Source organism: Littorina saxatilis, linkage group LG6 (assembly GCF_037325665.1).
Source record: "Littorina saxatilis isolate snail1 linkage group LG6, US_GU_Lsax_2.0, whole genome shotgun sequence".
NCBI lineage: Eukaryota > Metazoa > Mollusca > Gastropoda > Littorinimorpha > Littorinidae > Littorina > Littorina saxatilis.
The window spans coordinates 52,281,451-52,306,349 of NC_090250.1; the positions used below are offsets into that span (position 1 = coordinate 52,281,451).

Here is a 24,899-nt window from a genome sequence, read left to right on the forward strand (position 1 = left end):
GGATTTTCTGTTAATTTTTTCGAAAAATAAAACAAATTTGGCAAGTAGCAACTATATATGCGTTTCTTTTTTTGAACAGTATAGTATGATGACAGTAGAAAACCTATCCTGAATTTACAACGCTAAATTTCAACATTACCAACAACAGGGGCGGACGAGGGGGGGGGGGGGGGGGGGCACAGGGGGCACGTGCCCCCCCCCGCCCCCCGAAAAAAAAAGAAATAATTTGGAAAGCTGATTCTATGACCATTTCTAAGTTCAAATGGCACCAGATGGCACCATTTTGCTTTTTTGGGCCAAACAATTTTCCGGGGGTGCATGCCCCTGGACCCCCCTAGCAAATTCGGGCGCTTCGCACCCATCACATTCACTTTCGATTCAAAGTGCCCCCCCCCCCCCCCCCCCCTTACAAAGCAACTTATCCGCCCCTGAACAAAGTTAGATGTATTTTGAGAGCTATTTGTGACTGTCGGATCCCGTGACTGTTCTTGTACTGCTGCATCTGTAAACGGTCTGGATCTCCATTTGGCATGAACGAGTTAGCTTCAGAGTGTAAACAAAATTTAACTTGGTGATGCTGATTGCAGCTTACTATTTCCATTATTTCTGTAATTCTTGATGCTGTAGTCTTTAGCTTCGATGTTGTGAAGCTCTATCACTGCCACAATGTCTTCAGATGAAGTTGACTTTCTCAGGGATCAAGGTAAGTCGGAAGCATTATTGTCATTTGAGATTGACTTTGTCAGTGAGATTTGAGAATGCCAGTTGAAACTTGCATGGAGCGATACCCGCCACCCATCTAAATAATTCCTCATTTGAACAAGTGCCTGTGATGATCACGTTTCAAAAACTGCAGGTTTATCTGTTGGCCAATATGTCATTTTTGGTCTTCGGAGCAAGCTCAAAGACAAAGAATTTAAACGAAGACAAACCCACGGTTAATTGTTCAAGGGACACAACCATGCTTTGTTCTTCTCTCCCTCCTCCCCCCCCTCTCCTTTTCTTTCTCTCTCTTTTCCTCTCCGTGTGTCTGTTTCTGCCTGCCTCTCTATTTCTGTTTTTCTCTCTCTCTCCCTAATTTTCTCTCTAAAATTCCCTATGGCTAGTAATCCCAGGTAAGCTAGAGGTATCCCACGAACACATACTGAGATCCACTTGAAAAATTATCTTCCCAATAATATACATAATTTAAAGAAGCATTAGTTGTTGCCAAACTGTGACTACAGTTGGGGACAGAAGTTCGCCAAACTTTGGTAACATACTAACTTAAATACAGTGGGTGTTCTCTACAGATTCGATTTTTTAGCAAATGCCACCAAAGGCGGGGAGAAATTCCGTAGTTTCCAAGTCTACTCTATGGATCTAGCTCGCGCAAGAAGATGACGTCAATCTGTTTTGTGTGTATGAGATTTGTGTGAGTGTGTGTGTGTGTGTGTGTGTGTGTGTGTGTGTGTATACATTTGTTTGCATGGATGTGTGTGTCCTTCTGTCTATGTGGGTATGCGCATGTGTTTTGTGTGTATGAGATTTGTGTGAGTCCTTGTGTAAGTGTGTGTGTGTGTGTGACTAATTGGGGTGAGACACAGAGAGAGAGAGCTAGCCGATTTGACCTTGGCTGGGGGTATGCAGTGCCTTAATTGGCATTTCACTTCTACTTAATTTATAATTATTTTGTGTGTTTTTTTTTCTCCAGTGGAAAGACTCAATGCCTTACTTGGAAAATACCAGGAACAATACTCACTGCCATTGCAAGAGGTTTGTATACATGTATCATTAGCGCGTGTGCAACAGTGTGTGCGTCTCCATAAACTATCGTTAGCAGGTGTGCAACAGAGTGTGTGTGTGTGTCCATAAGCTAATGTCTTGATCATGCAACTCAACCAAGTAGCCTGATTCAGTGGTCAGTAACTTTTTTGCAAGGTATAAATTGCCAAATTTTTTGGTTGCTTTAACTATAATGTAATAGATAAATGTGTGATAATGTTTTGCATCTGTTTATTTATTTTGTCCTCTTTGTGATTGTAAACATGTCGGTCTGTCTGTCTGTCTGTCGGTCTGTCGGTCTGCCTGTCCATCTGAACGTACCCCTGTACCATGTGCGTGCTTTGGTTGTTTGACTCTTTGAGGTAACGTTTTACTATCTCAATCATCTCACTAATATAGTTAAATGTGATCATGTAATGCAACCTTGACAATCCCTATTGTGTGAATTATGTGTTGTGTGTAAATGTCTTTACAGTGATCTAATGTGATCATGTAAATGTAATGCTCAACCTTGACAATCCCTATTGTGTGAATTATGTGTTGTATGAGTTGTACGTGTGTGAATGTCTTCACAGTGATATTGTGTTCAACAAAGGCATGAGAAGAGTACGTAGCTAGTGATTTCTTATTGGCTTAATTGTTTGTGTGTTGTGACATTTGATTCACATGATATATAGGGCAACTGTCAAGTGTTTGATTTGTAATAATAATAATAACAATGATTCATGTGACATAGGCGTAACTGTCAAATGTTTGTTGTGTCCATTTGATTCACAAGATATAGGCGTAACTGTCAAGTGTTTGATTTGTCCAGGATGGCATTTGATTCACGTGACATGGGTGTAACTCACAGTCCTGTATTTGATTTGTCCAGGATGACGTAGACACAAGTCACAGACCATGGCTGACAGAGAAAGAGTGAGTTTTGTTACCTTTATATTCCTCAGAAAAGAGCAACAGGTTCACATATCAACCTTCACCGTATCATGCTTTGGACTACACAGTCCGGATGATGTGGGTCGCGTACGACCCGTACTTTGTAAAGAAGGATTCAATGCAAAAAGTATAGGTCGTACACGACCGACGCCATCCAAATAGTGATAAACTCTGTTAACGCCTCTTTGCAGAGTATGGGTCGTACATGACCCACACCATCCGAATAGGGATAAGAACAGTAAAATGTCTACTCTAATTCCATATACATATGGGCCGTTCACGACCCACAACATCCGGACTGTGTAGTTCAAATGACGTCATTGTTTATTTGTTTGTTTACAAAGATCATCCTTTAAAAATTGTTGATAGGAAGGTTCTTGGATGGTGTTTGAGGATTACATGAAGTCTCAATCAAAAATTCCCAATAGTTTTAGAGATACAGACACTTGTGAGGCTCTGGGTGATTAACGACCCAGGAACCGCGGGAGGCTCTGGGTGATTAACGACCCAGGAACCGCGGGAGGCTCTGGGTGATTAACGACCCAGGAACCGCGGGAGGCTCTGGGTGATTAACGACCCAGGAACCGCGGCGAAGGTCAAGACTGTTTGGCATTTCCCCTTTCTCTCCCCTCTTCTGCCCCCTCACTAATCACCATAATTGTGTTTGAAAATACCTTTGTGAACCACTGAGTTTCTGTCAATAGTTTCATGGTCATTAATCTTTCGCTATACATACACATATTATACATTAATATACACTTGCAGTGTATACCAGGTGTGTGAGTGTAGACCGATTGTTTCCCCTGCCTATGAGTTGATATAGTGTGGTTGTTTTCAGGCTGGTGTTGCCACTGATGCAAGAGTATGACGTGATATAGTGTGGTTGTTTTCAGGCTGGTGTCGCCACTGATGCAAGAGTATGACGCGACTCTGCAGCAGCTGCAGACAGAGGCTGACCACTACAAAGTGAATGAAATGATATTATAGTACTAGAGGAATACCCGGCTTCGCCGGGGTGAATCGCGAGACAGAGACAGACAGCGTGGCGGTTCACCACAATCACCTTTGAAGGCGAAGTCCTGTCAAACGGGATTGAGAATTTTAGAGCTTATTTCTTAGCCCTATATTATCTGTTATGGCTTCTCAAATGCCAGAACATACAGACAGACAAAAGCCGCCAGACCCCATCACAAACAGAACTCTACAATCCACAGGTGTTGCCTCCACACACACACACACACACACATAGACACAGACACAGAAGCCGTATATATATCTATCTATATATATATAAATATATAGAGATAGATGACAGTGGATTTTTTCGATAAATAGATTTGACCTTTGCACTTTTACAGTGAGGACAATTCATGGGTACATGCAAGGAAAGCCCACAACTTCTAAGGCGAACAACTCTGCAGAGTCTGCTGTGAAGGGCGACGGTAGTCTCCCTGTCACACTCGACCCTCTTTGAATGAACTTAGGTCCCTCCCAGGTGGAATGGGAACAGCACAAAAATGATTCAGTGGCCTGAACATTTCATGTCGAGTCCCATCGCTGTCGACGACGCCAAATGTAACCGAGTGCCAAAACACCACAATCACCTTTGAAGGCGAAGTCCACTCAAACGGGATTGAGAATAACTGTTATGGCTTCTCGAAGGAAGGCCTGAACATACAGACACACCAAAGCCGCTAGACCACATCACAAACAGAACTCTACAATCCACAGGTGTTGCCCACACACACACACACACACAGAGAAGCCGTATATATATATATGTATATCTATCTATAAATATATAGAGATAGATGACAGTGTATTTTTTGCGTGGCTATAAATTGATTCAACCTTTTTTACTTTTACAGTAAGGACAACTTACGGGTGCAATCGTGACATTCTAAAAATAGTAACGTAGTAACGGGAATATGGATTGACGCCACACGAAGGAAGGGAGATAAACGCTGAAAACACCGGGGAAGATAAGGAAGAGTTACTGGGAATGGATCCAGAGAAAAACAGAGAAAAACCAAAATCGGTTTAATGTGCTGCGCGCTGAGAGCACGTGTTGAAATATCTCATCGATGAGGTTGTGTCCGGGGTGTAGCTGAATACGGTCTCCAAATTTGAAAAAGATCCACCGAGAACTTTGGCTTGGCATCGCGGACACACACACACACACACAGACAGACAGACAGACACAAGTCGTATATATATATATATATATATATAGATAGATATAGATTATACAGTGATGTTCCTGGTTATGCAAAGAGGGGTCTGAGTGGAATATATTATAGTATTATACAGTGATGTACCTGGTTATGCAAAGAGGGGTCTGAGTGGAATATATTATAGTATTATACAGTGTTGTACCTGGTTATGCAAAGAGGGGTCTGAGTGGAATATATTATAGTATTATACAGTGTTGTACCTGGTTATGCAAAGAGGGGTCTGAGAGGAATATATTATAGTATTATACAGTGATGTACCTGGTTATGCAAAGAGGGGTCTGAGTGGAATATATTATAGTATTATACAGTGATGTACTTGGTTATGCAAAGAGGGGTCTGAGTGGAATATATTATAGTATTATACAGTGTTGTACCTGGTTATGCAAAGAGGGGTCTGAGTGGAATATATTATAGTCTTATACAGTGATGTACCTGGTTATGCAAAGAGGGGTCTGAGTGGAATATATTATAGTATTATACAGTGTTGTACCTGGTTATGCAAAGAGGGGTCTGAGTGGAATATATTATAGTATTATACAGTGATGTACCTGGTTAAGCAAAGAGGGGTCTGAGTGGAATATATTATAGTATTATACAGTGTTGTACCTGGTTATGCAAAGAGGGGTCTGAGTGGAATATATTATAGTATTATACAGTGTTGTACCTGGTTATGCAAAGAGGGGTCAGAGTGGAATATATTATAGTATTATACAGTGATGTACCTGGTTATGCAAAGAGGGGTCAGAGTGGAATATATTATAGTATTATACAGTGTTGTACCTGGTTATGCAAAGAGGGGTCAGAGTGGAATATATTATAATATTATACAGTGATGTACCTGGTTATGCAAAGAGGGGTCAGAGTGGAATATATTATAGTATTATACAGTGTTGTACCTGGTTATGCAAAGAGGGGTCAGAGTGGAATATATTATAGTATTATACAGTGATGTACCTGGTTAAGCAAAGACGGGTCAGAGTGGAATATATTATAGTATTATACAGTGATGTACCTGGTTATGCAAAGAGGGGTCAGAGTGGAATATATTATAGTATTATACAGTGATGTACCTGGTTAAGCAAAGAGGGGTCAGAGTGGAATATGATATTATGCAATTAAGTGCCTGACATGGTGATATTTGAGGTTCTTATATATGAGTTTTACTTCTCCTATTTAAAATCAAGTTCTAATGAGCTTTTATTTTTTCCTATTTGCAATCAAGTTTTAATAAGCTTTACTTTCTCCTGTTTAGAATCAAGTTCTGGACTTTCGACAGCAGCTGGGGGAACTGCTGTCAGAAAATGACAGGTAATGGAATCAGTATGGTTATCTCACTCAGGGATGTTGCCACAAATTCATACCAATAGGACAAATGTTCTGAGCTCTTCGTCATTAATAGGACATTTGACTGCTTTCAGACATTTTAATAGGACATTATAATTTTGTGCAAAACACAAAATCATGATCACACACACACACACACACACACACACACACACACACACACACACATATCAATATATGCACCAACATTGTGTGCGTATATTGTTTTATCACTTTTGTTTCAAACAGGACACACACAAAAAAGAAACAAACAAACTAAAAAGCAACCAAAAACTTCAGCACTCTTACTTTGATTGGCACACAAACTGCATGATTTCCTGACAGAGCTTTTTCTTGACATATTCGACAAAACAGTTTACCGTACTTTCCGGGTGACAAGGCGCTTCGTTATCTAAGACGCACCCCCTTCTTTAAAAAAAAAATTGTAATCCAGTCACCCATTGGACGCAGGGGGCCGATAGGGCGCACCAAAATTGAAAAAGTATACCGGTAGTCGAAGAATGAAAATAAGCCGGCGAGATCAAAGCCAGGTCCATTGTTTATAGACACGACCTTCTTCCTAGGGGTCAATGACCCAGTTTTTGCCATGAGAGGTGGTTCCTGTCATATCTGAGAGAGGAAACACTTCCTGCTTCGGGGTCAGTGACCGGTCAGTGACCGAGTTTAACAGAGTCGAACTCTGTGTGTGCGGCGAGATCAAAGACATTGTGATAGCTGGGTGGCCTTGTTTATAGACACGACCTTCTTCCCAGGGGTCAATGACCCAGTTTTTGCCATGAGAGGTGGTTCCCCTGTCATATCTGAGAGAGGAAATACTTCCTGCACCGGCTCAGTGACCGGTCAGTGACCGAGTTTAACAGAGTGGAAATAATTATGTGTGCTTTGTCTGTGCGGCCAGATCAAAGGCAGGCATTGTGATAGCTGGGTGGCTTGAGAGCTCGAGGAAACTTGGCCAGGGCAGTACCTAGTAGCTGAAACATGCATTATCACAAGTTGTTTGACTGGTACTCAGGCGGTCTCTTTGATTTTTTTCGTATTTCATACACGGATTAGACGCTTCGTTATACAAGACGCAGGGGTCGAACTCGAGGAAAAAAGTCGCGCCTTATGACCCGGAAAGTACGGTACCTATAATAGATTGTCTCTTTGCTGTCGAATTCTAACCAACTAGTACTAAACAGGGTCAACATGAATAGTTAACCTTATTAAAAGACCGTCTGTGCGAATGTCCTGTTGTACCGACACGTACATCTTCAAGTCACGAAACTTTACTTTCCGTGATTGTGGAGGTTTCAGCGGTGGCACTATCATTGGCGCTGTCATTTTCTGGAATTATATGGCAGTCGACAGGAGTTGGAGAAAACGACAACATTTATCACCAGTGCTGGACTGATCGTGTAACCTCTGCGAACGCCAAGAAGAAGAAGAAGAAGATTGCTAGCCGTGTTTTCCCATGTTCTTTTTGGCCCTAATGTAGCACACGATGCCGTTGAAACGCCAAACGTGTTCAGCTTTTTTGTTTGTTTGGCAGGCTTTAGCTTTTTTCAGTGGCATAATTCAGTGCCCTGCGCTTCAACTCTAACCGAAAGCAAATTAAAGCATACGCGAGCCTTGGTCAGTTGAAGTTGTCTCCCGTACTCCTAACTTTAGTGTGCTGTCAGAAGATGGGTGTACGCAAACAGCTCATACCGCAAACGGTTCGGAAAACGCAAGATCTGCACTGCACAACTTCAGTGCACCTGTACGCGAGAGCGCTCGGTCACTTTTTGAAGATTTTTATTATGAAAGGAAAATTATCAAATAACGCGCTGTCCGAAGGAATGGAGTTCTTATCGGACAATGACCGCGCTCAGTTGAAAATGATAAGACATCTGACCGCTGTGCGGTTAAGTGAATCGGACATTTGAGCCTTTTAATCGGTCTATGTCCCATGTCCGACGCCTAACGACATCCCTGCTCACTCACAGGACTGTTACTGTACTTTCAGGACAGGTAATGGAATCAGTATGATTATCTCACTCACAGGACTATTACTGTACTTTCAGGACAGGTAATGGAATCAGTATGGTTATCTCACTCACAGGACTATTACTGTACTTTTGGGACTAGAAGACGCAATTTTTTTCCTCAATTTTTACCCCTTTTGACCGGTATCACCTTCATGGCAAAAAGTGAGTACAGATACCCACAGTGCTATTCAAAGAAAGAGAACAGTCCCTCTTTCGTGATGATATGCATGTTTCTGCTTCTATGACATGGACACAGTTTGCTCTCAGACATCATAGGCCTGGGTGCCATAGTTAAAACTAGGTCATTGACCAGGGGTCAGAAGGTCGGTGTCTGTAAACTAGGGCAGGCAGCTGGTCTCAGAAGAGTGTCACAAGGCCAAACAGCTTTGAGAATGCAGCCTCTTTGATCTCACCCCACATCAGGGTGAAAACGTATTTCCACTCTGTATACTTCCTTTGACTTGCGGCCATTACACGGAGGCGCCTAATGTGTGCATTTTTTTCACTTTAAACTTTAAAGTATGGTTAAAGTTGGGGTTGCGTCTTTTGCAACGAAGCGCCATGTAGTCATGAAAATACAGTACTATTGGTCAGTTGGACCAAGATTGAAACTATGTGAAGGTCCAAATTGTGCTGGTTTTGTCTGTTTAGTAGGAAAAGACATAGTCAGACGGCAGGCGGTCAACAGGCAGAGGGTCAGAAGACATTGTCCAAACTGTCATGTGGTCAACAGGCAGGGGGTCAGAAGACATTGTCCAAACTGTCATGCGGTCAACAGGCAGAGGGTCAGAAGACCAAACTGTCATGCGGTCAACAGGCAGATGGTCAGAAGACATTGTGCAAACTGTCATGCGGTCAACAGGCAGAGGGTCAGAAGACCAAACTGTCAGGTGGTCAAGAGGCAGGGGGTCAGAAGACATTGTCCAAACTGTCAGGTGGTCAACAGGCAGAGGGTCAGAAGACATTGTGCAAACTGTCAGGCGGTCAACAGGCAGAGAGTCAGAAGACATTGTGCAAACTGTCAGGCGGTCGACAGGCAGAGGGTCAGAAGACATTGTCCAAACTGTCATGTGGTCAACAGGCAGGGGGTCAGAAGACATTGTCCAAACTGTCATGCGGTCAACAGGCAGATGGTCAGAAGACATTGTGCAAACTGTCAGGCGGTCAACAGGCAGATGGTCAGAAGACATTGTGCAAACTGTCAGGCGGTCAACAGGCAGATGGTCAGAAGACATTGTGCAAACTGTCAGGCGGTCATACAGGCAGGGGGTCAGAGCAAGGGGTCAAATCAAAGAATGCGTCAGTGACCGAAGTCTGAGTCCTGAGAACACCACAATGTAATACACCTGACTATTCACACAAGTTTCTTTATACAGTCATGTACTTTCTATGTGGTGTCATACTACTTACAGATGTGAAACAAATGATAATGTATTATTGGTCAGTGAGTACACTATTAAAAGAGCTTTTCATGATGGAATGTATACACCTTCAAGCTTGAGGAAGGTCAATATAAGTCAACTTAAAGGCTGGCCTTTTCGGTTGGTTTGTTTGTATGCCTGTTTGGTTGTTTGTTTGTTTGTTTAAAAACTTGACTATATAACAACTGCATGTTTTGTATCTACTTCTAGACTACGGCAAGATGTCAAAGACATTGTGAACCAAACACTAGATGGAGGAGGGGGGTCAATTCCCAGTTCATCAGCTGGTCAACTGTCATCTTCGGCCTCTCCGTCTGCGGCTAATCTACAGCATCAGCTTCGCCTAGCCATGCAGGTCAGTTTGGAAGACTGTGTGTAATTAGTGCTTCTTCAGAAATAAATGATGTTCGCGTTAACCCTGTCATGTTTTTATGGGCTGTAAATGGTTGCTTTCCTTTGGAGAGAAAAATGGTCAAAAACCTCTTGTGACATTGTATGCCGATCGCTAATGAGCGGCGTGTTTCTGCATTGTTGTATGCGAGCATGTGTAACACGCCACTCAATTAGGAAAAGCAACTCTCCAAAGCCCCCCAAAATGGACAGATTTATTTCTGGAATTTGTCTATTGACCCCATGTTCTATGGAAAAGATGTGCAGTGTTGCCAAACACTAAAATCACACTGCAGTGTTGCCCAACACTAAAATCACACTGCAGTGTTGCCAGACACTAAAATCACACTCTGCAGTGTTGCCAAACACTAAAATCACACAGCAGTGTTGCCCAACACTAAAATCACACTCTGCAGTGTTGCCAAACACTAAAATCACACTGCAGTGTTGCCCAACACTAAAATCACACTATGTGTGTGTGTGTGTGTGTGTGTGTGTGTGTGTGTGTGTGTGTGTGTGTGTGTGTGCACGTCTGCATGCATGTGTGTGTGACTGCATGTGTGTGTGTGTGTGCATGAGTGTGTGTGTTTGTGCGTGCATGTGTGTGTGTGTGACTGCATGTGTGTCACAGTGTGTGTGTGTGTGTGTGTGTGTGTGTGTGTGTGTGTGTGTGCATGAGTGCGTGTGTGTGTGTGTGTGTGTGTGTGTGCATGAGTGTGTGTGTACGTGTGTGTGCATGAGTGTGTGTGTGTGCATCTTTTTGAATAAAACCATTTTCCTTTTTGGGTTTCCAGGAGAAAGAAGTGTGTCAAGAAAGATGGAGGGAAGCCACTCAAGAGTTGGACAGAGTGGAGGCAGAGATGCAGGTAACCATGCCAACACTTGTACACACACACTTCACGCTATTGTACACACACACACTTCACGCTATTGTACACACACACACTTCACGCTATTGTACACACACACACTTCACACTATTGTACACCCCCCCCCCCCCCCCCACGCTATTGTACACACACAGACTTCACTGTTGACAGTAATTAAGTGTCAATCGTGCAATATGTTGATTTTATGTTTGGTTACTACAGAGCTCAATCACTTTACATGTACTTATATCTGGCGCACTCAGCTTGGTTCATTGCTGCTGACAAGTGTTTGATTTCTTGCAGGTGTGGGTGTGTGTGTGGGGGGGGGTGTGTGTGTGCATGTGTGGAATATTAGCATTGTATTAAGGGCAGGAGGATCTCCCAGCATCATTTTTTGGTTTCATTCGCTGGTGTGTGAAGACCGTCTTTGTATATAAGCTGTTTTGTGTTTTACACCGAAATTGAGACTAATTGTGTATAACACAGACATTGAGACAAATAGGCTTTGTTATCAAGACAAATGCTTTCCATTTGTTCCCAGGCCATGAAAGACAGTCATCAATGGAGATCAGTTGAAAAGCAAGCTGTGGATGTAAGTTGGGCTTCTTTCCTTTAATAATAATACTACTACTACTAATAATGCATAATATTTGAATAGGGCATGTATCCAGGATTTAACCCTGCTCCAGGTGCTGATTGCTGGAATAGATCTCTCTAAGCAATATTCCTCTTTGACACTTTGTTGTATATTTCTGCAGTTTGTATATAGCTCTACTCTTGAAATCTGAGCTGAAAAAGATGGCTCAAAATCTCTGCACATCTGTTTGTTATTTAGGCTTTCTCCTATTCTTCAGAATTGTTGGGGCTGTTTCTTAAGTATTTCAATCAATGTAAATGATATCACATTCTGAAGATGTTTTTTTGAATTGCAGAAATGTATGTTTTTGTTTTCAATTCTGGTTTCCATTGTATTTCAGATTCAGGATCAGTATGCTCAAAGTGTAACAGTGCTCAACAGCGAATTGGAAACATTGCAATCAGACCTCAGGTAGACACTCATTTATTATACTTTTTGAAAAAAAGACTGACGGTGCAATTGGTTTTAAGATTAATTCTGAGGAAACGTTAACTCTTTTGCATCATTCCTTCCAATAGCCAACTTGCACAATACCCCGCTTGAATAGCTTTCCGCTGCGAAAGATGAGAAAGGTTCACTTCCCTGCGGTCAAACTGTTTGCTCTCACAAGCGCTGGTGTTCTCTGGCTTGTGTTAAAAAAAATTTAAAAACCAACTTGATCGCCTTTACTTTGTGCACGGGCCATGCTTGGGTACTTTGAACGAACTTTAGGATTATTCTTGCGGCTATCATTGCCGCAGCCCACTGCTCACAGTAAAAATTCACAATTTTCAAGGCGAAGTGTCCGGACTGAAACGCAACCTCTCACAGAGCTATCTGAACATGCCCGCATTTTGCGGCAGATCTCGCAAGGCCACGCAAGTTAACGCACATTTATTGCGCGACTTGGCGGCGCTGACCATTTGGGCAAGTCGCCTATTGCCTTGATTGCCTGAAAGCTGTCTTGATTGCCTGAAAGCTGTCTTGATTGCCTGAAAGCTGTCTTGATTGCCTGAAAGCTGTCTTGATTGCCTGAAAGCTGTCTTGATTGCCTGAAAGCTGTCTTGATTGCCTGAAAGCTGTCTTGATTGCCTGAAAGCTGTCTTGATTGCCTGAAAGCTGTCCGTTCTTGAGTTGACATTGTTGGGGCAGGCTGCATCTTTTTACACCCCCGGTATAGGGGTGTGTATAGGATTCGGTCCATGTGTTTGTTTGTTTGTGTTCGCATATAGATCTCAAGAATGAACGGACCGATCGTCACCAAACTTGGTGAACAGGTTCTATACATTCCTGAGACGGTCCTTACAAAAATTGGGACCAGTCAAACACACGGTTAGGGAGTTATTGGTGTGTATAGGATTCGGTCGATGTGTTTGTTTGTTTGTTTGTGTTCGCATATAGATCTCAAGAATGAACGGACCGATCGTCACCAAACTTGGTGAACAGGTTCTATACATTCCTGAGACGGTCCTTACAAAAATTGGGACCAGTCAAACACAGGGTTAGGGAGTTATTGGTGGATTAAGATTCTACAAGGACTTATAGAGGCACATATTAATGGTCAAAGGGAAATAACCTTCTCAGTTGGTGGCAGTGAGAATGGTTATTTCCCTTTGACCAACGGGGGTGTTTTTCCTACCTCGGAGGAATTTCTTGTTTTTGCTTGTAGTGTTGGTGATTTAAATCAGCCCAGGCAGTTCTTCATTCAACGCATGGGGATCGATTGGTGGCTGTTGAGCCTTCCTTGAAAATCGGTAGGATAGTGGACTGAAGGACATAGGAAATAGAACGAGAAGCAATAGAAAAGAAACACGAGGTAATGTTGAGCTATCCTAGCTTGTATCAGGAAATAGAACGAGAAGCAATAGGAAAGAAACACGAGGTAAAGTTTAACTATCCTGGCTTGTATCAGGAAATAGAACGAGAAGCAATAGGAAAGAAACAAGAGGTAACGTTTAACTATCCTAGCTTGTATCAGGAAATAGAACGAGAAGCCATAGAAAAGAAACACGAGGTAAAGTTTAACTATCCTGGCTTGTATCAGGAAATAGAACGAGAAGCAATAGGAAAGAAACAAGAGGTAACGTTTAACTATCCTAGCTTGTATCAGGAAATAGAACGAGAAGCAATAGGAAAGAAACAAGAGGTAACGTTTAACTATCCTGGCTTGTATCAGAAAATAGAATGAGAAGCAATAGGAAAGAAACAAGAGGTAACGTTTAACTATCCTGGCTTGTATCAGAAAATAGAATGAGAATCAATAGGAAAGAAACAAGAGGTAACGTTTAACTATCCTGGCTTGTATCAGGAAATAGAACGAGAAGCAATAGGAAAGAAACAAGAGGTAACGTTTAACTATCCTGGCTTGTATCAGGAAATAGAACGAGAAGCAATAGGAAAGAAACAAGAGGTAACGTTTAACTATCCTGGCTTGTATCAGGAAATAGAACGAGAAGCAATAGGAAAGAAACAAGAGGTACAGTTTAACTATCCTGGCTTGTATCAGGAAATAGAACGAGAAGCAATAGGAAAGAAACAAGAGGTACAGTTTAACTATCCTGGCTTGTATCAGGAAATAGAACGAGAAGCAATAGGAAAGAAACAAGAGGTACAGTTTAACTATCCTGGCTTGTATCAGGAAATAGAACGAGAAGCAATAGGAAAGAAACAAGAGGTACAGTTTAACTATCCTGGCTTGTATCAGGAAATAGAACGAGAAGCAATAGGAAAGAAACAAGAGGTACAGTTTAACTATCCTGGCTTGTATCCACCACAGTCTCATTTTATATTGTATGTCAGAAGTCTGAACTGATAATCTTTCTTTGCAGACTTATCACCAGCAGGATTGTGACATTATACCTGTTTGTAATATTTCTATGCACAGGCAAGTGCGGCAAGAGCTGGCAGACTCACAGAGACAGATTCTGGAACTGAAGAAAACCAACTATGCCCTACAGCAACAACTGGCCATGAGGGTATGTTGTCTGGTGTCATGCTGGTGGAGTATCTTCAAATCCTCTTGTAGCATGGGTTTGGGCCACTTGGTGATCATATGTCTGTTTGTGTAATACATGTACATGTATTGGTGGTCTGGGGTGGTATGCAGGGAAAGGTTTTAGCGGCACTTGACCGCATGGTGGCGCTGTTTATTCTGTAAGTCGCGCTAATTGCCATTCACGAAACCCCGTTTCGACCCGCCAAAGTCATGTGACGGTTTTAAACTTGCGGGACCTACCTCTCGGCTGTACAGTCTCTAACGGCATGATGCCGCCGGGTAATCTTTTGATGTTCGGATGGCTGTGTCCGCATCTGCTCTGATGCAATCGGTCGCCCCGCTGACCAAAGTTATATCAACTAGTAGGAAGCGTCGAGTGGCGGGGATTTCCTTTGATAAGGGTGTTTGTGCGTGTGGTTTATAAATAAACAACCTCGTTCAGCTAAAAATGTTGTGAGGTGCACTCGTCAATGCCAGTTAAAATTGGAAATTAAAGCGTAGTAGCTAAAAACGGCCTCAGAATCTAAAACCACCACAAATTCTTTATTTTCTTGAATACCACTCCTGCTCTCCATTGACATGTGTTCTGTGCAGTTGCTTCCCCTTGTGTAACCACCAATCTTTCATCCAAAAGCACAGATAGAAGTAAAATCACTTTAAGCATGTGTATGTACATGTAGGAGCATATAACTGTATGCTTATGACAAAACGGAACATCATGTTTTTAGAGAATAATAACCATGAACACACACAATAAGAGATGATGAAGTGAATAACTGTGCACAGGACTGAAACTAGAACAGAAGTTTTATCATGTTGAATGTTGGCATTGCTGCCTGATTGCCTATGTCATTGTTGTTGTTGTTGGTGTTGGTGTTGTTGTTGTTGTTGTTGTGGTTGTTGTTGTTGTTGTTGTTTGTTATGCTTTTTATTTGTGAGTGTGTTTTTATTTGTTTTGTTGTTGTTTGTTTGACAGAATGATGAAAGAGCAGAAAACATCTTCAAGGAAGGCATCACGGACAGCAAGATGGGAGAAGTACAGCGCATCATGGAAGACCTCAGACAGCGGTAAGACGTGACCCTTTTTTGGAAGGGAGCTGTCTCAGTTCTGTTTCACCAGCTCTCCTAAAGGCTGGCTAAACAAAAAAAACTAAGTATTCGCGCCATAAGGTATATATACACAGTATGGGTGTGCTTGTCCGTCGCGATATAACCTTCGTGGTTGAAAACGACGTTAAACACCAAATAAAGAAAGAAAGAAAGGTGTGCTTGTGCTGTGTTTATTTGTAACTGAGCAGGATGGTGATTATCAGCTGGCCGAAGTAAGGCAAAAAAAAAAAAGGTCTGTTTACGGTAACATAGGCCAAAAAAAGAGTCGGTAGGTCGGGATTTTTAATTTTTTTTTATTTATTTTCTTTTTCTCTCCAAAAAAACATATTTTTACGTTATTTTGCAAAAAAAACAAGATTTTTTTTTTTTTTCCAAATGCCAAAAAAAAAGTCGAGGGTCGCGCGAAAAAAATAGGGTCGGTCGGGATACCGTAAACAGACCTTTTTTTTTTTTTTGCCTAATACAAAAACACAGAAGAAAACCACTGTTACTGAGTGACGTAATTAAAATTTGAGTTATCCGTCAGAGCAGAGTGAAGTACCTATCTGTGTGACTAGATGAAACTTTTCCTTCTGGTATGGGAAAGTCCAACAGAGATAGAAAGAGAATGAGATGTTATTTTATTTATTTGTATTGTTGTACAAACAAGGCTGTTTTCATGCCGTGACAATCTGCTTGTTTGTGTCCACAGAGCTGTGAGTGCCAAGAGAGAGAAATCTATGATGACAATCTGCTTGTTTCTGTCCACAGAGCTGTGAGTGCCAAGAGAGAGAAATCTATGATGACAATCTGCTTGTTTGTGTCCACAGAGCTGTGAGTGCCAAGAGAGAGAAATCTATGATGACAATCTGCTTGTTTCTGTCCACAGAGCTGTGAGTGCCAAGAGAGAGAAATCTATGATGACAATCTGCTTGTTTGTGTCCACAGAGCTGTGAGTGCCAAGAGAGAGAAATCTATGATGACAATCTGCTTGTTTCTGTCCACAGAGCTGTGAGTGCCAAGAGAGAGAAATCTATGATGACAATCTGCTTGTTTCTGTCCACAGAGCTGTGAGTGCCAAGAGAGAGAAATCTATGATGACAATCTGCTTGTTTGTGTCCACAGAGCTGTGAATGCCAACAGAGAGGCTGAAGACATGAAGAGAGAGAAATCTATGATGGAGGCTCGCGTCACAGAACTCACACGCCGTCTGTAAGTAGTGGTGTTAAAGAGATGCTGGTTGGTTGCTTTGTTCCTTTATTTGTTCATTTACTTGTTGGTCTATCTTGGCTGATGTACTAGTTATAGCTGGTTGGTCTATCTTGACTGATGTGACAGTGATTGGCTGGTTGGTCTATCTTGGCTGATGTACTAGTTATAGCTGGTTGGTCTATCTTGGCTGATGTACTAGTTATAGCTGGTTGGTCTATCTTGGCTGATGTACTAGTTATAGCTGGTTGGTCTATCTTGGCTGATGTACTAGTTATAGCTGGTTGGTCTATCTTGATTGATGTGGCAGTGATTGGGTGGTTGGTCTATCTTGGCTGATATACTGATTAGCTGGTTGGTGTATCTTGGCTGATGTACTGATTATAGCTGGTTGGTCTATCTTGACTGATGTACTGATTATAGCTGGTTGGTCTATCTTGGCTGATGTACTGATTATAGCTGGTTGGTCTATCTTGACTGATGTACTGATCAGCTGGTTGGTCTATCTTGACTGATGTACTGATTAGCTGGTATACGCATACAGTTGTGTCTGTGATCTAAGGCATACAGTTGTGTCTGTGATCTAATGCCCTCTGATGATAGCACACCTCCAGATAAAAGACACTTACTGTTGCCATTTCCTCTGTTAAGTTAAGCAATGTATCCCCTCATGAAAGGACACCTTCTATAAAGGGTCGCTTGTGGCTGGTCCTGATGATGTCATCTTGAAGCATGCACCATTGTTTTTGATGTTGTGCATTGCATGGTTGTTATTAGGCCCTTAGTGAGTTGTTGAGGAACAAATAATGAATAATTTGATGCATAGTCCTGTGAATGAAATGTTGAATAAAAATAGGTAAAAAAAAGTGATTTTAACTTCTTGAGATGTAACCGTTATCTTCACTTGTGTGCATAGCTCTCATCATTTTGAATTCAATGGTGCAAACATGATCAAAATCGGTCGAGTAGAGCTCAAGTTACGAATTTTTAAAATAATTAATTTAACGTCGTTTGCATCCCGGTTGCACGGTTGCATAATATGGGAAGTTTGGCTGTTCATAAATGACACATATATTAAGAGAGGTGTATGAAACAGTTATTTTCCTGGATCTGGTATGATATAAGTTGGCATAGAAATTTTTGAGTGGTCATTTTTGAGAAATGACCTCATACCAGGTCATTCAAATAGCCATAATCACTAATTTGACACCAATTTTAGCCAGCGGACATCAATAATTCTTTAAAAATTCATAACTTCCTTTCTAATTAAACTACAGCAATAATTTTTATATGGAAATGATCAGGACTTCAAGATCTCTAATTCTAAACAAAGTGCTACTTCAACAAGAAGAGCAAACGCTCGATCGAGTCACTTTCGCAGTTCTGAATATTATATGAGGCATCAGATGGACAGGAAGAAATTGCTATTCACAACACAATGAGTCACGTTCACATAAAATTTGAGCCCGGTCACTTTTATAGTTTCCGAGAAAAGCCCAACGTTAAGTTGTGTGTTGCCGAACAGAAAAGGCTAGTTATCTCCCTTGTTTTTCTGATAACGTTCGTAAAAGGCTACAGATGTAAATACTTTGATGTAAAGAATAATCCTACAAAGTTTCAATCACATCCGATGAACTTTGTCAAAGATATAAAATGTCTAATTTTTCCTTTGACGCTGACCTGTGACCTTGAAAAAGGTCAAAGGTCAACGAAACCATCGTTAAAGTGTAGAGGTCATTGGAGGTCACGACTAAACAAAATATGAGCCCGATCGCTTTGATAGTTTCCGAGAAAAGATATAAAATGTCTAATTTTTCCTTTGACGCTGACCTGTGACCTTGAAAAAGGTCAAAGGTCAACGAAACCATCGTTAAAGTGTAGAGGTCATTGGAGGTCACGACTAAACAAAATATGAGCCCGATCGCTTTGATAGTTTCCGAGAAAAGTCCAACGTTAAGGTGGTGTCTACGGCCGGCCGGCCGGACAGACTAACACTGACCGATTACATAGAGTCACTTTTTCTCAAGTGACTCAATAAAAACAAATGGAAAAAAGTCATTTTTGTGTGCTCACAACATCAAAATCCCTCTTTGCATGACTTAGGCTTGGCGCCAGTTGGCCTCACTTCAAACTGTGATTTTGTCTTTTATTTCAGCTTGAAATGTATAAAACATGTTTCAAAAAAATGTGTTGTTCTTCTTCTTTACCGAATGTGCCAGTTTTATCTTTGTAGCTTTTGTGGTTATTATGTGACGATTTTGTCAAATGACCCACTATTTACCGATCGGCCACGCAAGCCGCCCCCACAGAAATCAGCACAAATTAGGTATACCAAACATGAGCTGAAAATGTACTGAATTTGTACCTCCTGCCCAAAAATGTACTTCAAATGTACTTCAAATGTGCTGCAAAGAAAATTCAGTACATTTTAGGTACACTGAAAATGTACTGCAGTTTTGAACCAAGTTAGGTGGTATACTGAAAACATACCTCTATTGTACTGAAAACATACCTCGTTTAGACTTAACCACTTTTTGATGTACTGAAAATGTGCTTTTGTTGGACTTAGAAAATATTTTGTATGCTGAAAAAGTACTTCAATATGACTTACAAAACATTTTGTGTACTGAAAATGTGCTTCTTTTGGACTTAGAAAATATTATGTATACTGAAAACATACCAAAATAACTTAGCCATTTTTTGCCTGTACTGCAAATGTACTGCTTCGACTTTGTTACTTTTCATACTGCGAGTGCCAGTTGGACTTAGAAACATTTTGTGTACTGAAAATGTACGACAAACACTACGCCATTCAATCTTTCATCGAGCCATTTTCTCTAGCTGTCATCGATAGTGTAAATCAAATGCATATATATATATATATATATATTTGACCATATGTTTCAGTTAACTTAAAGCAAGACATTACAATTTGCATCTACATTCTTAATGATATAGACGTTTGCCTTCTTCTTCCCCAAACATCCAGGTACCATTCAAACTGGAATAAATACACCAGTCAAAACACACATGTATACAATATTCTGCATTATTTATTTTAACAAGACGGCACAGTAAATTAACTTATTCAAAATGTTCAATTTTTCTTCTTTTTTTTTTATACCTAAAACACAGTTTAAACTTCAAAATAAGCAGAACATAAATATGTTGCTGCATCCACTGGACAAAAGAATGTGATTAAAAAAAAACTTTAAAAAAACAACAACACCTTAGTGATTTGAAAACATTTCTGGTCCAAAACCTACTTTTCACTCTTGTCTGCATGGTGGCTAGTTCTAAAAATATCGCCCAATCAAATGAAAGGAGACAAAAGTACACCGCCATTTTTGAAGCTGCCATGACTGAAACAGTGCGTGTCTAGAGTGGATATTTTCCCAGGAATGCATCATGAACGAAGCTTTTGAACTGGATATCTAAGTGTGGGATCAAAGTCTACAATATTGTTGCAATGTTGAGATGCACAACTACTTCCATGCGAAAAGCCAGCCGGTCCTTTGACAACGTGGAGTTCTAACCATGGCTGACAGTGACACCTCTGGCTCAGAAACGAAACATGAAACATCCACTTTGCCTCCACCCGAATCGCAATGAGTGACTCACTCTCTTCACAAACCCTCTTCACTCTCGTTGGTAAGTAATTGTGTTGATTGTTTTGATACAGTGGTATTTTAACTTTTAGTGTAGCTATTGTGCTGACCCAGTGAGTCGAGTGACAGTGTCACTGTCAGATGAGATAATGGGACTGCAGTGGTAGTATGGCACGAAGACAAAGAAATACACATTCTTTACTCTTTTCAAACTTTCACTTACTGAAGTTACTGTTACCAGTGCCACTAGAAATAGAACAGAACTTAGCTTTGAGTTTGAATTTGAGCACTTTAGTAATGAGTCATTGGCCATGGACATTCTTTATACTTTATAGAGCCTCACTAGTCACTTGCACCCACGAAGAGTGCTTGCATTAATGTCATTTGTAATATTGCCAACCAATTATTTCCTTCCATACATTTAGTATTTGAAAATTAGCAAGTTTAACTAATTGTTTCTCTTCAAAGTTAAACTAAAATAATCAAATGTTGAATTGTATATTAAGTTATTTACTATTAGTATTACTTTATTAGACAAAAGTAATAATAACTACTATGCTGGGTTTTTTTTCAAGTATCCCCTGGATACATGTGCGCAGTGAAGAGTAGCAAATAAGCAAATCTATATTTGTTTTATTTATATTAGCTATGCAGTTGGCGTCGCTAGAGTCAGCGTCGCCAGTCACCACCACCACGACAAATATTCCTCAAAATCTAAACAACGAAGTGACTGTGGTAAGATGAACAAAGTTAAAATATTCCTCAATTTGCAGCGAGTGTTGCCAGTTAGTTTATTGCTTCATTCTTTGCTTGAAGCCTGATCCTTTCTGTGCATGTGACATTTAGAGCAGATCCTAATAGCAGCTAGTGTCTTTTTTTCAAAAGCCTTGAAAGTTGAATGTTCTCACGTGTTGCTATGGGATTTTTTTGTTTTAGCCTTCATATGACCTCGATGGTGCACCAACACCGCGTGCAACAGTAGCGGCTAAGGCGCCGAGATCAGGTAACTAATTATTCCCTATCAAAAAACAAGAAAGGTAAGTTTGTTGGAACGTTTGTTATTGACAAAACAATACATTCACAAATATATATTAAATTACAACAAACTACCGTTCTTGGATTTTGATTCTGAATTTTGGAACGTTGGCAGTCTTTTTGTTTTTGGATTTATTTAATTATTCCCTAACAAAATTATGATGTGTCTGCTCACTTTTTAAGTGCCGACAGTTTTGGTTAATGCTTTAGTAACATTTTTTATTTATACATGTGCATAATTGGTATTCTTTTTTTCAGTTCTAACCACAGAACCTGGCCTGCACTGAAGCCTGCAAGGCGAATGCAGCTGCACTGAGGGAGCAGGTCAAGGACCTGCAGGCCAAGGTCACTACTGACTAGCCTGGAGGCAAGACAGCGGGAGCTGGAGGGGGAGCTGATGGCCAGCTATGCTACACAAGGTATGTTAGGTATGATAGCTGCATACCTGCCAACTGCTACAATGTTTGGCGTAGCATGCTCCGATTTTGCAGTCATTGCTACGCCAAGCCAAAAGCTGCTATGCTCAACAACAAAATGACAAGCATCCAAAATGTTCACTTATCCCTTGACAATCAATAATGAACATAGCGTAACTAGCCAAGTACTGATGCCTGGGTACCACTCCGTTATGACTCGATGTTGTCCACGTGACTTGCTTAGCCATTTGTGAATTTTGTTGCAAGCATTCGCATACTGCGACTTCTGTCTTGTGTGTGGCGCACGTTAAATGTCAAAGCAGCACCGCCCTGATATGGCCCTTCGTGATCGGCTGGGCGTTAAACAAACAAACAAAAAATTCAGATCTATCACTGTAAAAGAAGGTTCTAAAAATTAATCACTATCACTTCTGGTACTTACAATCTTATAAAAAAAATCTTGATCTCTTTTAAAAAGTTAAAAATCTTGTTCGGGGGAACATCCCGGATCTGAAGCAGACAGAGATGCATTCATATTAATTAATTGCACAAGTGGTATTCTGCTGGTAAAGTTAAAGAAAAGACTTCAAGTACAGAGGTTTGGATGGATATTAATATTTTTCTTGCAGGCTTTAATTTGAATTATAATTTTGTCTGAACCTGCTGAATATATCATTTCAGCTTACACCGTGGCAAGCAATGAGGGCAGCTCGTCGGCGAGGATTAGGACGGTGCTGCGGAGCAAGCTGTCAGCAGCCATTTGTAAAGCTAAGAATTCGAAGTAACTTTTACGTTCTGATGTAATATATTATTGTGCCATGTGCCAGGACCTATGGTTGTTTGGATGTATGGACAGACTTTATTTTCTTTTAGATCTGTTTTCTTTTTTTCTCTGTGGTATATTTTTATCTAGTCACGTTCTGTTGTATGTACATCAAATTGTTTCTCTCCTAAAATTGGTTTGTGATTTCTAGTCATGCGTTTATCTAGTCACGTTCTGTTGTATGTACATCAAATTGTTTCTCTCCTATTATTGGTATGAGAGTTCTAGTCATATTTTGTCTGTGGTGTCTTTATGTGATCTCCACCCATGTTCGTATGGACACTTTGATGAGGGTTATTTTTTTGTGTACTGACATATATTTTTTCCTTTCTATCCCCCCTCTCCCCCCCCACCCCCCTTCCCCCACCCCCTTCCCCCCTCCCCTCTCCCTCCCTCCCCCCCCCCCTCTCTCCCCCACCCCCTCTCCCTCCCCCCCACCCCCTTTTTTCTGTGGCTATTTTTATAAACCTCTGGGGAAGTATATTATTGGTATACTTTTAGTACATTTTTGGTATACCTCTGCAGCAGTACATAATCAGTATACTAATGGTACATTCTTTTTTCTGTGGCAATTTTTCTTAAACCTCTGGGGAAGTATATTATTGGTATACTTTTAGTACATTTTTGGTATACCTCTGCAGCAGTACATAATCAGTATACTAATGGTACATTCTTTTTTCTGTGGCAATTTTTCTTAAACCTCTGGGGAAGTATATTATTGGTATACTTTTAGTACATTTTTGGTATACCTCTGCAGCAGTACATAATCAGTATACTTATAGTACATTCTTTTTTCTGTGGCAATTTTTCTTAAACCTCTAGAGAAGTATATTATTAGTATACTTTTAGTATACTTCTGCAGCAGTACATAATCAGTATACTTATGGTATATTCTTTAACTTCTATGGCAGTATATTATTAGTATGCTTTCAGTATCTGTGAGGTATGTCTCCAAAGCAGCAATTAATCAGTACAGTTGCAGTATATTTGTGGTACATTTGCAGTATGGTTGTGGTATGCTTGCATGCAGGTGTAAAAGTTAATACATATTTTTCTGTAAAGTTGAACACTATTTGTTTTAAATTTGCATTGTGTGTGTGCATATATAGATATAGATATATATATACACATGGATTCATGTGAATGCATTGTTATTTTTCGGATATTAAAAGCTGAAGATTGCCACTGCAAATTGTTTTGACTTTTCTCAGTTTTTCTTATTTATAAATGCTAGCATTTGCCCTAAAACTTTCATGGTGTGCATGTTAACAGCACATATTCAGTATATTTTCAGTACATGTTGATACTTTGAAAAGGGAAGTACGTTTTCAGTACTTGGAGGTATATTTTTGGTATCTTTTCAGCATAGTTTCAGCACGGTTCCAATTTGGTACATTTTCAGTACGTACCTTAAATGTGCTGCAAACGTACCAAAATTGTACCTCCTGCAGTACAAAATAAGTATACTGCATTTGGGTAAGGGAGAGCATGTTCACACGCAGGGGTCTCTCTTCGGCGCAGCTCTACTGTTGTGTCCAGAGGCATATGTATGATCCAAGCTCACAGTAAAAATCAAATTAGGCAATCGCATACCTTTATCCTTTGTTGATCGCTGCATAGGGCGACTCAATTGGGTCAAGAAAAAGAGCTCACATGAACAAATTACACCGTAAAACATAGTTATTTTTTTAATGTATAATGTTGGTTGTGCCCAGGGTTCCCACGGTCTTTAAAAACATGTAAAAAAGCGAACCATCCTTTTTATGTTTTTAAAAGTTTGTAAAAAAATGAGCTGGGTCTTTAAAAACTTATAAAATCTGCAATGTGAATGAAATAACACTATTTCAAAAAATAGGTCCGTTTTCGGTATCATTGAAGAACAAAAAAAATTTAAAAAATGGGTCAATGTTACAGTAAACAGACTATTTTGTTTTTGTTGAACTGCTTTGGCCCTTCTTTGAAACAAAAATCAAACTAAACTTGGAAGAAAATGAAAAGTTAGTTAGTAGCTTTCATCACTAATACTGTTGCCGAGCTGTTCCTGCCACCAAGTGACCAACCACAGCCGTGTTGTTGCCCCAATCCGAACCAAAACACCATTTCCATCCAGGTCACGTGACCTTACAATTTCACGATTTTAC

The 24,899-nt window shown here is 40.5% G+C and overlaps 1 protein-coding gene and 1 long non-coding RNA gene across 3 annotated transcripts in view; both read left to right on the top strand.

Annotated features, from left to right (window-relative positions):
- The first annotated feature begins 463 nt into the window (after window positions 1-463).
- Window positions 464-24,899, top strand: part of LOC138969507 (sodium channel and clathrin linker 1-like) — a 47,903-nt gene continuing 23,467 nt past the window's right edge. The window contains exons 1-12 of one of the 2 annotated variants that reach the window (XM_070342309.1): window positions 464-703; window positions 1,694-1,755; window positions 2,639-2,682; window positions 3,594-3,666; window positions 6,187-6,242; window positions 9,919-10,063; window positions 10,893-10,964; window positions 11,509-11,559; window positions 11,945-12,015; window positions 14,468-14,558; window positions 15,555-15,646; window positions 16,793-16,879. In XM_070342309.1, coding sequence (XP_070198410.1) covers window positions 667-703; window positions 1,694-1,755; window positions 2,639-2,682; window positions 3,594-3,666; window positions 6,187-6,242; window positions 9,919-10,063; window positions 10,893-10,964; window positions 11,509-11,559; window positions 11,945-12,015; window positions 14,468-14,558; window positions 15,555-15,646; window positions 16,793-16,879 — 881 coding nt within the window. In that variant the 5' untranslated portion in view covers window positions 464-666. The remainder of the gene's footprint in view (window positions 704-1,693; window positions 1,756-2,638; window positions 2,683-3,593; window positions 3,667-6,186; window positions 6,243-9,918; window positions 10,064-10,892; window positions 10,965-11,508; window positions 11,560-11,944; window positions 12,016-14,467; window positions 14,559-15,554; window positions 15,647-16,792; window positions 16,880-24,899) is intronic. The other variant, XM_070342310.1, reaches the window with a different exon arrangement.
- On the top strand, window positions 20,137-23,045 carry LOC138969506 (uncharacterized). Its single transcript, XR_011456478.1, has 4 exons — window positions 20,137-20,527; window positions 21,421-21,487; window positions 21,778-21,938; window positions 22,617-23,045. It is a non-coding gene; the product is annotated as an uncharacterized lncRNA (long non-coding RNA).